Consider the following 12928-nt stretch of genomic DNA (forward strand, 5'->3'; position numbering starts at 1 on the left):
AAAACCATAACAGAAGAAATAACATAAAGATAGTGGGCCTTAAGGAAGACGAAGAAGGCAAGAATATGAGGGAGTTTATAAAAGAGTGGATCCCTAAGACCCTAGGATGTCCAGAACTACAGCAAGAAATGGAAATAGAAAGGGCACATAGAGTATTGGCCTCTAAACCACAACCACAACAAAAACCAAGATCTATTGTAGTAAAATTCCTAAGATATACTACAAGAGAAAAGGTACTGGAGAAGACAATGGAAAAAGTAAGAGAGGGCAACAAACCACTGGAGTATAAAGGGCAAAAAATCTTCATTTATCCAGATATAAGTTTTGAACTCCTAAAGAAGAGAAAAGAGTTCAATACAGCAAAGGCGATTTTATGGAAGAAAGGGTATAAATTTATACTAAAGCATCCAGCGGTATTGAAAATATTTATTCCAGGACAACAAAACAGACTATTCTCGGATCCAGAAGAAGCACGAAAATTTGCAGAACAATTACAAAAATAGACTGAGGGAGGAAGACGGGTAATGAGAGTTAAAATGATCACGATTGATATGTATGTGGGTAAAGACAAAAATAGACTGAGGGATGAAGACGGGTAATGAGAGTAAAAATGATCACGATTGATATGTATGCGGGTAAAGAGGTATAAGAGTGAATAGAGACAATGAGCATACATGAATGTATCTGTACTTAGAGGAAAATATAGATAGTATAGACAAGAATTAATAAGGGAAGGTAATGGAATAGAGAGAATAAGGAGGGAATTAAAAGAGTGACCTTTGTGACATAAGAAAAGTGAAATCTTTTCTGGGGGAGGCGGGGTGGGGGGAAATAGCGGTCACTGCAAAATCAGTTGACGCTTGCGAGTGGATTCGCAAATCCAAATGGAGAGGGGAGATGTGGTTGTCCGACAAGGGATAAAGGACAACTCAGGAGGTGAAGGGGAGATTGGGGATAAATAAGATAGAAATAGGAGAATAAGGAAAATGTTGGATGTTGTAGGAATGTTGTCTTATAAAGAGTTGAAAATAAGAAAACAGAAATGGAAAAGGAGGAAAGGTAATGATGGAAAAACGGAAAGAGAAGATAAACAAAATATAAAAGGGCTACGCTGAACTATATGTCTTTAACTATTAATGGAATACATAACCAAATTAAAAGGAAGAAACTACTAAATTTAAATGAATAAATGTATTCCATTAGAAAAAATAACATATAGGTTAAGAAATAATATTGAAATATTCGAACAAGTATAGGAGCCTTACATTAAATACAATAGCGAAAACCTACCGGGGACAAACATTACCTAAGTTGATGGAAGGAGAAGGAAAGAAAAGAATGGACTCAGTAGAATTTCTGGTGTAATTTTGTTGAATGACAACATTGTCTGACTGGCTTAATGCAACCTAGATTGTATACCTAAAATGGATGAGAGGGGGGTGTGGGGGGGTGGTTTGGGAGGAAAGGGGGGGGGGGGGAGAGAAAAAGTCACTGTATATGTGTGAAAAAGAAATAGTGTACATCATGGCTAATGTGATTTATGGTGTGAAAAATAAAAAATTTTAAAAAAAACAAAAAAAAAACATGAAAACCAACAAGGTCGGGTCAGATACAGCAATGAGCTCTCTGAACCCTTCTCCGTTAACAATGGCCTGAAGCAAGGCTGTGTTCTCGCACCAACCCTCTTTTCAATCTTCTTCAGCATGATGCTGAACCAAGCCATGAAAGACTTCAACAAATGATTAAGAAACTATAATTGGTGGTGATATATCAGTAACAAAGAAAACAACAATAGTGCTTTTGTGTTCACAAGAAGAAAAGACAAATATACTTGGCTGCATTAGTTGCGGTAAAATTGTAACTTATCAGCACTAAATCTGGAGAAATATTCCCTTTGGTTTATAAACTGCACAGTAATAACAATGCAATTATTATCTAACGATTTCTGAAACACTTGATATATCAATTAGCATAAAATGATGAGCCTTTACCTGTAGCTTCTTAGCTGTGAGCCTTCCCGATATTGTTCCTGATTTGCTATGTTGCATTTTGAATTGGTTGATCAATCTTATAACGTTTTTCTCCAATTCAAGTTTAATTGCCACCTAAAAATTTTGAAAGTTCTAATTAACAAACTCGATATTATTTCTTTCAACATGAGAGGGTAATAAAATATTAAATCTTCAAATACCATTAAAAGTTTATAATTAACACAATAATACATCGTCAATAGTACAGTTTAGCCATATAAGTAAAATAGCGAATGAAATGAAAAAAACAAATTGTGACTGAAAATAATAAAGTGCCTCAAGAACACCTTGATATAGCCATTGTTATGATAAATAACAACTATTCTCATATTTACCATTAAAAACAATAGCAATTTTTAAACACAATTTGTTGCAAATTATATGCTTATTGAGATAGTAATTATCACAAAAATAAATAAATGACAACACCATGATTGCTTAATACTGTCATTTATGAAAATGCAATTGTTTTCCATTCTAGAATGAACATAAGCAATTTACACCACGCAAATGTTCTATTTCTTCTCTAGAGGGGAAGAGAAAAAATTCATTCTGCCCTTTCATTTCAAATCTAGGTGGAATTTGCACAACTCAAACAATGCAAACACTTTTTTTCTCTACTGGCACAAAATCAACATGCATTTTTGAGTAAGTCTTCAGCATGAAAGCTTTCAAAACTGATCTAAACTGAAATACAAATCATTTATCTGAAAAACACAAACATCTACAAGGTGTAGCCAGATTGGAGGTCTGGATGCAACTATTTAGACAATGATAATGTTAATGACCTGATTTTCATAAATATTTTATGAAAATGTACATATGCATTCAAATTCTTACTTGTTGACTTTGTGCCACTGCAAGCCAGAATTTTCAAACACTGAACAAAAGAGCATGGCATGCAAATTAAAATATAAATATAATTCACAGTTCATGCTCATCATTCATAAAATAAAGTTTAAAAAAAGTTATTTCCCACACAGAATAGATAGACTAATCCTCCAGAGATATATGCAGACTAATTCTCCAGAGATATATGCAGATTCTTACAAAGCAGAATTTCTGTCCACGTGATAATCTTTGTACTTTGAGAAGTTGAGAAAAATGCATTATGATTGAAATGTGTCTTGGAATCATGCAATAAGTGTGACACCAAGCAGCACATGTACCATGGTACTCCACTTCAGTTAATAAAATTAAATTTAAACAAAAACCACATCCATAACTATATTGCACACTTAGTTTATGTGTAACCAAGGAAAAAATTTCTGTACCATGTTACTCAATTTTTAAAAACCTTGCTTTCACAATTGTTTATTATTACCTTAAGAATGGATCGGTCCAAAGTTCCCACAGCACCAAGTTCATTTGTGGAGGATGCCCCCAAGCTATAAGTTTTTGGACCTAAGAAAAAAAGTAAAAATAAACTAATAATTTGGCAAACACTGGTTGGAAGCCTGCTACATGACTACAGAGGACTTTGTGATCTAGAAGTCATCAAAGTGAACAGTTAATAATCCAAACATCTTCCACTAGCTAGCACTGGAATAGTCTATAATGACTGCATAACTAACAATTCCCACTAACATACAAATACAATTATTGCTGCCAGCCAAATCACCTGGTATGAGGGGGTGGAGGAAGTTGTAATGGCAATAAGAAATTTCATTAGCCTACTCATGTGAATAGTGTGGTTACAAAGGGAAATTAGAGGTGCATATTTGTTCATGAGTAGGGGTTTTTAGACTGCAGTTATGTAATGGTACAATCAAGGAATTATGCTGCTACATGAGCAATCAAAAAAGAAATGTGCAGGAATTATGAGTCAATTACTGCACCGCGATTTATCCTGCAGGTCCCCTATAACTTTTTGGAGGAAGTCTGCAAAGGAAATCATAGCAGAAAAATTTGTTGTCTGTTATTCACTCGGCTCCATGTCCAACCACCGGGACTATTGCACTCAGGTGTGTGCAGTCTGAAAAGATGTCAAGTATGAACGACCACATAGGCAATAATTATGTTGATTTTTTTCAGCGATTTTCCTGACATTGCAGGCTAAAAAACAATTTGACTCCCGATAAACTTTCTGCCACATACATGGCACTATTTAAAAGGACAACGAATATTCTTTACTCCTCTGGATCAGTGCAACATTCTCTCTTCTCTTTGGCTTGGCTTCGCGGACGAAGATTTATGGAGGGGGTAAAAAGTCCACGTCAGCTGCAGGCTCGTTTGTGGCTGACCAGTCCGATGCGGGACAGGCAGACACGATTGCAGCGGTTGCAAGGGAAAATTGGTTGGTTGGGGTTGGGTGTTGGGTTTTTCCTCCTTTGCCTTTTGTCAGTGAGGTGGGCTCTGCGGTCTTCTTCAAAGGAGGCTGCTGCCCGCCAAACTGTGAGGCGCCAAGATGCACGGTTTGAGGCGTTATCAGCCCACTGGCGGTGGTCAATGTGGCAGGCACCAAGAGATTTCTTTAGGCAGTCCTTGTACCTTTTCTTTGGTGCACCTCTGTCACGGTGGCCAGTGGAGAGCTCGCCATATAATACGATCTTGGGAAGGAGATGGTCCTCCATTCTGGAGACGTGACCCATCCAGCGCAGCTGGATCTTCAGCAGCGTGGACTCGATGCTGTCGACCTCTGCCATCTCGAGTACCTCGACGTTAGGGGTGTGAGCGCTCCAATGGATGTTGAGGATGGAGCGGAGACAACGCTGGTGGAAGCGTTCTAGGAGCCGTAGGTGGTGCCGGTAGAGGACCCATGATTCGGAGCCGAACAGGAGTGTGGGTATGACAACGGCTCTGTATACGCTTATCTTTGTGAGGTTTTTCAGTTGGTTGTTTTTCCAGACTCTTTTGTGTAGTCTTCCAAAGGCGCTATTTGCCTTGGCGAGTCTGTTGTCTATCTCATTGTCGATCCTTGCATCTGATGAAATGGTGCAGCCGAGATAGTTAAACTGCTTGACCGTTTTGAGTTTTGTGTGCCCGATGGAGATGTGGGGGGGCTGGTAGTCATGGTGGGGAGCTGGCTGATGGAGGACCTCAGTTTTCTTCAGGCTGACTTCCAGGCCAAACATTTTGGCAGTTTCCGCAAAGCAGGACGTCAAGCGCTGAAGAGCTGGCTCTGAATGGGCAACTAAAGCGGCATCATCTGCAAAGAGTAGTTCACGGACAAGTTTCTCTTGTGTCTTGGTGTGAGCTTGCAGGCGCCTCAGATTGAAGAGACTGCCATCCGTGCGGTACCGGATGTAAACAGCGTCTTCATTGTTGGGGTCTTTCATGGCTTGGTTCAGCATCATGCTGAAGAAGATTGAAAAGAGGGTTGGTGCGAGAACACAGCCTTGCTTCACGCCATTGTTAATGGAGAAGGGTTCAGAGAGCTCATTGCTGTATCTGACCCGACCTTGTTGGTTTTCGTGCAGTTGGATAATCATGTTGAGGAACTTTGGGGGACATCCGATGCGCTCTAGTATTTGCCAGAGCCCTTTCCTGCTCACGGTGTCGAAGGCTTTGGTGAGGTCAACAAAGGTGATGTAGAGTCCTTTGTTTTGTTCTTTGGCAGTTTGGCAGAGAGTTTAGTGCAACATTCAACAAGCTTGAAATTATTTGAAAAAGGTTCCAAACACCCTACTCAAACATCCACAATAAACTTTACTGCATTGCAATATCAACAGGCTGCTCTGTAACATCATTAAAAGTTTATCACTTTTATTAAAAGTTTGCAGCATGCAGACTTGCAGTTTTGACTTTCCAGTGGGTTTCGGATGCATACGGACACCAATGAACAACTTCAATTTATTCAGATATACATTTTCAACGTTCTAAGTTCAGAATTATTGTCATAGTACATACATGACATCATATACAACTGAGATTCTTTTTTCCCCACAGACGAGGCAGAATTACCTCTTATTGGTAGTGCAAAAACCTGTACTGAAGATAAGTGTACATGTTAATAAGTAAAGAAATGCAAACAAACTGACTGCAATACAGAGAAAAAAAATCAAACGCAAAAGAGTCTGATTGAGTTTGTTGTTGAGGAGGGGAAGGGTAGCAGCTATTCCTGAACCTGGTGGCACAAGTTTTATGGCACCCAAGCCTTTTTCTTGATGGTAGCAGCAAGAACAGAGCACGCGGTGGGTGGTGTGGATCCTTGATGATTGCTGCTACTCTCCGACGGCAGCATTCTCTGAAGATGTTCTCGATGGTGGGGAGAGTATCACTTGTGATGTGCTGCGCTGTGTTTTCTCTACCTTTTGTAGGGCTTTCCACTCAGGGCTATTGGTGTCCCCATACCAGGCCATAATGCAGCCATCAGCACACTTTTCACCACACATCTGTAGAAATCTGCCAGTGTATGTAAAAGCAAACCTCCACAAACTCCTGAGGAAGCAGAAGTGCTGACATGCTTTCTTCACGATGACATAAGCGTGTTGGGTTCAGGAAAGATAGTGACTCTCAAGAACTTAAACTTGTTCACTCTCTCCACCTCTGATTCCCCCTAAAATCAATCTATTGTACATGTCTGGTTTTCTCAAGTCAATAATCAGTTTTGGTAACATTGAGTGTGAGTTTGTTGTTGGTGTACCACTCAACCATGTTTTCAATCTTCCTCTTGTATGCTGACTCATCACCCCTTGTTATACAACCCACTACCACAGCATCATCAGCAAATTTGTAAATGGTGATGTCATACTGAGCAACACAGTCATAGGTGTATAGGGAATAGAGTTGGTGGCTGAGAAGCAGCCCTGTTGTTATCTGGTACTGTTGAAGATTGTGAAGAAGTTCTTACCAATCCTCACTGATTGTGGTCTAGAGATGAGGAAATCCAGGATCCAATTAGACAATGGGACTGAGGTCCAGGTCTTGGAATTTGCTGATACATTTTAATTTAGACATACAGCACAGTAACAGGACCTTTCAGCCTGGTACGTTTTGAACAATTAGAGTAAACCAGAACATTGGGAGGAAACCCATGCAGACAGAGAGAGCACAGGATTCGAACCCCAGTCCCGGTCGCTGGTGCTGTAACTGCGCTAACCATGCTGTCCTTTAGAGGGGATGAGGTGAATGCCAGTCTGTAGGTGATAAAGAACATTCTGATATATGCATCGTTGCTGTCCAGGTGTTCCAGGGCTTTGTGTAGAGCTAGTGATATGGCCGTAGACCTGTTGCTATGGTAGGCAAATTGGAACGGATTCACATCACCACACAGACAGGAGGGAATAGCTTCAACACCAGCCTTTCAAAACATTCCATCACTGTTGATGTGAGTGTCATTTAGGCATACTCTTCTTGGACACGAGTAGAATTGAGGCCTGTTTGATACAGGTTGGACCATGCCCTGCTAGAGGGAGGTGTTGAAGATATTCCTAAATACATTGGCATGTTGGTCAGCACAGATTTTTAATATTCGGCTGAATGCTCCATTTGGATTCACCCCCCTGAAAGCAGCCCACACATCACCCTCAGATACAGACAGGAGAGAATCATCAGGGTACATGGGAGACCCACAGTGGTGGTTCTTAAAGTCATAAACAAATTTTACATTATCCATGCTGCTAACAATTATTCTTGGTTTTTGCTAATTCCTGGCTACAGCTCAAACTCCCATCTGCCAATTACTAACTTTTTTTTTGTGGGAAGTAGGAGCAGGACCATTAGGCCCATTGAGCCTGTTACCTGGGCAGAGTATTCCACAGATTCACTACTTTCTGGGAAAAGCAATTCCTCTCAGTCCTAATTAGGAGGCATACAAGGGATAATTTGGAGGATAATTCTTATGGCAACCATAAGAACATCTACCTCTCAACAAAGTAAGAGGCATTAAACGCTGTGACTCAGAAAAAAAGTTATATTCTCAAGGTGTTGATTTGTAGTAGGTACCTTCAAAGATAATAGATTTTATTGTCCTGTTGAAAAATCAACTACTTAGTTAGATGTGTTTTTTTCCCTGAAGTGTAAACAGATGAACATTGTTACTGACCAATGTATCCAACATTTTTGTGGCCATAAAAACATTATACACTTGGAATTGTATTGTTTCGTTCTTCATCACGATGCTGGGACTGGAGCACAATATCCCCGAACTGTGAAGGCTGACGAAACGCCCTCTAAACCGGTAACATTTCCCACGGTTCTCCAAGCTCTCCCGACGGCGCCTGTTCCCACCACGGCGCAAGAAAGTGCGCGGTCGCCGAGGTTGCGCCGGGCCTGGGTTCACCCGCGGTGCCGCGACTCAGCTGCGGTACCTGTTTTCACTTTATTCTCCTTGGTGGCCGGTTTGGCGACAGTTGGCCGGGGACTCTGATTTTTCCCATGAGTCGCCGGCTGAGCTGTCGCCGGTCGCTGGAGTCGAGTCGCTGCCACCACCGCGGCCGCCTCACTTCTCCTCTTCTTCTTCCCCCCCATCAGTCCGCCCGCCTCCAAGGCCGCTCACGCTCTTCGGAGAACCCACACCAAAGCCTCCGACCGCTGCACGCATGCGCCCGAGTGACGTCACAGGGCTTCCTCGCGTGATTGGAGGCCCACACAGAAAGCAATGCACCCTCTGCTGGAGGAACTCGGGGCAGTTTGAGGAGAGGAACGGTCGGCGCTTCGAAGTGAAACCCTTATTTAGGTGGAGTCTCCGCTAAGAACGCGCCTGAAGAAGAGAAAGCGGCCCTTTGATTTGCCGTTCAGGTGGCAGCGCTAAAAGCTCAGCGCTGGCCACCTGAAGGGACAGTAACTGAGCGCACTCCGGTTCCTGTCCCTTGAGCTTCAAGTTAGGGTGGCGGGCTATCAGCACGGGGACATCCCCACACTGATCGCTCTGCCGCCCCCCACCCCGCGGGGGAGAAGGGGGGCTGGGGCAGCCGGCGGGGCAAAGGGGGGCTGGGGCAGCCGGCGGGGCAAAGGGGGGCTGGGGCAGCCGGCGGGGCAAAGGGGGGCTGGGGCAGGCGGCGGGGCAAAGGGGGGTTGGAGCAGCCGGCGGGTGAGTTTGGCGCTCGAGTCGGGTACCGGGATTGTTTTGGCCAGTGCCCTTCTCTCTCGCCGGCCGCTCTAGCCCCGCAGACCCCGCGCTGACAGCCCAGCCAGCTGCCCCTGCCCCGACGTCCTGTGCCGGGGGAAAGGGGCAACTGGGAGAGGAGCTGTCAGGCGTTCGCCAGCTGACTTTTCCCGAATGCAGCCGCTTTTAGGTGGCTGCATTCAAATGGATGGGGAGGCCACTGTGCTGCGGCGATTATCCCTCTTGAAGGAGGGTTACAAAGTTCGCCTTGCAAGCGCCTCCTGCACGTTCACGTGGCCTCCCAATAGCCGCATATTGCCAAAATATGCGGCTTGACAAGCGGGGCAATTGGCCACCTGAAAGTGCCTATCGAGACTAGAGGAATGTTGTAGAGAAGTCAGGGTAAAGTGTGCAGCGTGGGACAGGATGTTCTGTATGGGACTGGTGAATACTCATACCCGAAATCAGACCCAACAGTGTGGGGACTGCCTGCGCCGGCTGCCTGACGGTGTGGGGACTGATTTCGTGAGTGGGGAGAGAGAAGGGCAGCAGGATCAGTGTGGGGACATCCCCGCACTGACAGCCCGCGCCAGCCGCCCGACAGTGTGGGGACTGGGAGAGGAGCTGTCAGGCGTTGGCCAGCTGACTGTCATCCGAATGCAGTCACTTTTAGGCGGCTGCATTCAGATGGCTGGGGAGGCCACTGAGCCACAGGGAATTATCCCTCCTGGAGGAGGGTTACCAAACTCGCCTCGCAGGCGCCTCCTGCACATTCACGTGGCCTTCCCGCAGCCGCATTTTGCCAAAATATGCGGCTTTACAAGTGGGTCAATTGACCACCTGAAAGTGCCCAATGAGTCTCTCTCTTTTGTTCCCCTTCTGCTCTTCCCCTTCATTTTTTGTCCCCTGTATCACCCAGCTATCACACATTCTGATAATTCCTTATTTTAATATTTGATTTTTGATTTTTTTTCTCAAAAATATACATAATAAATTTTTTAATATCACAATGTTAACTTTTACAAACAAAAACAAAACAGTCCCTCCCTCCCTCCCCCTCCATACATAAGAATCTGCACACCATCAATGCTTACATATCTTTTAAATACAATTGGGGAAACTGTTTAAATATATATAATAGTTGTATTTACAGTCTTTTTTTATATTATTCTATCTGAGCCCCTATGTGGTCCAGGTATGGCTGCCAAATCTTTACAAAAGTGTCATATTTATTCTTTTAAGTTCTACGAGATTTTTTTCCATAGGTATACAGCTGTTCATTTCTGCTGTCCATTGTGCTTTAAGTGATCATGATACATTTTTGTTGGTACTGCCAGTGCTATTTTTATAAATGAGATTTGATACTTATTCAATTTGTTGTTTATTTCCATAAAATTACCTAGTAGATATAGCTCTAAGTCACCCATGAAGGCCACTCCTGTAATCCTTTTTGTGATGTGCCAAATTGGCCTCACCTTCATGCATGACCATGTAGCATGTAAAAAAATTTCTTGTCTCAGTCTCACATGTGAAACACATCTCTGTAATTTTCATCCCTGTAATTTCTGTGGGGTAAAAAATTATTCTGAACTGATCCATATTTTGCATTTATAATTGATGTCATGCTGTCCTTACACCAATATAACTACCTTCTTTCTGAAATCACCACATTCAAGTCCATCCCCAATCTTTCTCTTGACCTCTGTAGTCCTGGTTTTTCATTTTCGCTCTGGAGAGCATAGTACATTTTTGTTATAAATTTAGGTATATTCCCCATTCAGAACGTTCATTTTGTTTCACTAATTTCAGGTGGGGTAAATGCTGGTCCCCATCTTTGTCTGAGCTGGAGAAAACAAAAGAAGGTCCCATTGGCCACTTTGTATTTGTGTTTTAATGTTCAAAGGACATGAGTTTTTTTCTGTGTATCAGTCTTCAATACATCATATTTTTGTCATACTATGAATTTATTATTCTATTGCCTATGTTCATTGGCAAGAAAATTTTTTCACAATGGTGCTTTTTATTGATATCCCTTCTCTTATACATTCATTAATTTCTTGCCACGTTCTGATCATATGTATTAGTATGGAATTATCTGTCATTTTTCTAGTGATTTGACACTCCATTTATAGTTAAAATCTTTTGCTTTCCCCTCCTCCATTGATTCCGTGGGGAGTGGGGGGGGGGGTTTGTCATGATAATGAATATGCATGATATGTATTAACCTGACCGGAAGTCAGATGGTATGCACTGGAGGTGGAAGGTACAGGATGATGAAATAAGGGAAGCAGGAAAATAAAAAGACACTGAGATGTTCAACTGGTAAAGCATGTGGTGATGGTGTTATTAATTTCACATTTTGGACCACAAATGTGACATTGGCGACGAGGATAAACATTTTGGATTTTAAATGTGATAAACATTTTGGATTTTGAATTGGTGGCTTTGAGCTGGAAGGTTTTCTTCATGGAAGTCACAGGAGCTGAATTTCGAGGTGTTCCTCATTTTGACCCGACGGGTGATGCAAGCACTGTGAGTGTGAAGTGGAAGGCATGGCTGGAAGAATTTGAAGCCTACGCTGACAGTCGTGGCCTATTTCTCGATAGCAGTATGGCGGAACAGAAAGCGCAGCGGAGGGCGTTACTTCTCTTAACCGCAGGACCTGCAGTTCGGGAAAATTTTAAGACGCTTTCGAATACTGGAAGGAAGGAGGAATACCAGAAAGCTGTAGATGCATTGAATGCACACTATGTGGTGACACCGAATGCTACATTTCAACGTCATTTGTTTCGCAAAACAAAACAAGAAGATGGAGAAACGGTTGCCCGGTACATGATGAGATTGCGACAACTGGCTCAAGGAAGTGGCCATTCAGATAGCAGATGCTTTAAGAATTATTTTCCAGAACTCGATAGACTCAGGATCAGTACCCATGGATTGGAGAGTAGCTAATGTTACCCCACTATTTAAAAAGGGGGGTAGAGAAAAAGCGGGGAATTATCGGCCTGTGAGCCTTACATCAGTAGTGGACAAAATAATGGAATCCATTATTAAGGATGTAATAACGGAGCATATGACTAGCAGAGAAGGGATCGGATGGAGTCAACATGGATTTACAAAAGGTAAATCGTGCTTGACAAATCTATTGGAATTCTTTGAGATGGTGACAGGTAAAATAGATGGGGGAGAGCCAGTGGATGTGGTGTACCTGGACTTCCAAAAGGCCTTCGATGAGGTCCCGCATAAACGACTGGCTTCCAAAATCAAGGCTCATGGGATTGGGGGCAAAGTTGTTGTTTTTTTTTCTTGTTTTTTTTTTGGTATTCAACTGAAGATTTTTATTTGGACAATTAAAAAAAATACTTCTTTACATGTTGGGAGTCCAATTTCCCCCTTTATCAATTGGTCAGCAGTTAATATTCCTGAATATTTTCAGCATTGGGTACCACAGTCTAAGAACTTACCATTGGTATTTGAAGTCTTAGCAATTTTGAACAAAATAAGAGACACTTACATTGTTGCTTTTTGCCTTACAATACATGCCTGACGATGATGTCCTCATTCTTCTAACTTGTGCCTCATGCTTTTTGTTGCCAAGGCTAATGAAGGCATGCTAAAAGCCTGATGAGACTTGAACTTTGATTTAAATCATTTAAGCAGAGATTATTCAAGATAACTGGTTTATTCCTTCAGAAAAACTGCATGAATTGATATTGATATAGTCTTCTATAATAACTGGATAATATGTACGATATAGAAAGGTGTGTATATTGCCCTCGTTAGCCCTGGGTTAAAAAGATTCACACGGTTATTTTCCCTGAATTTCCACTTTGGGTTTGATTGCAGACTGATTTTATATTCCCTGTCTTTTATTTTTATTCCTTTTATATTATTATCTATTCTTATCAAT

General features: G+C 42.2%; 1 protein-coding gene across 2 annotated transcripts in view; it reads right to left on the bottom strand.

Moving 5' to 3' along the window:
• Nucleotides 1–8503, bottom strand: part of dhx29 (DEAH (Asp-Glu-Ala-His) box polypeptide 29) — an 89485-nt gene extending 80982 nt beyond the window's left edge. For both annotated transcript variants that reach the window (XR_011353490.1, XM_069924356.1), the window contains exons 1-3: nucleotides 8282–8503; nucleotides 3355–3434; nucleotides 1992–2105 (exon numbers count right to left, since the gene is read on the bottom strand). Coding sequence is in view for 1 of the 2 variants with exons in the window: in XM_069924356.1 (XP_069780457.1) it covers nucleotides 1992–2105; nucleotides 3355–3434; nucleotides 8282–8441 (354 nt within the window). In the remaining variant the exon portion in view is untranslated. The remainder of the gene's footprint in view (nucleotides 1–1991; nucleotides 2106–3354; nucleotides 3435–8281) is intronic.
• Nucleotides 8504–12928: the final 4425 nt, after the last annotated feature.

The sequence above is a fragment of the Narcine bancroftii genome, chromosome 3, assembly GCF_036971445.1.
Source record: "Narcine bancroftii isolate sNarBan1 chromosome 3, sNarBan1.hap1, whole genome shotgun sequence".
NCBI classification, from domain to species: domain Eukaryota; kingdom Metazoa; phylum Chordata; class Chondrichthyes; order Torpediniformes; family Narcinidae; genus Narcine; species Narcine bancroftii.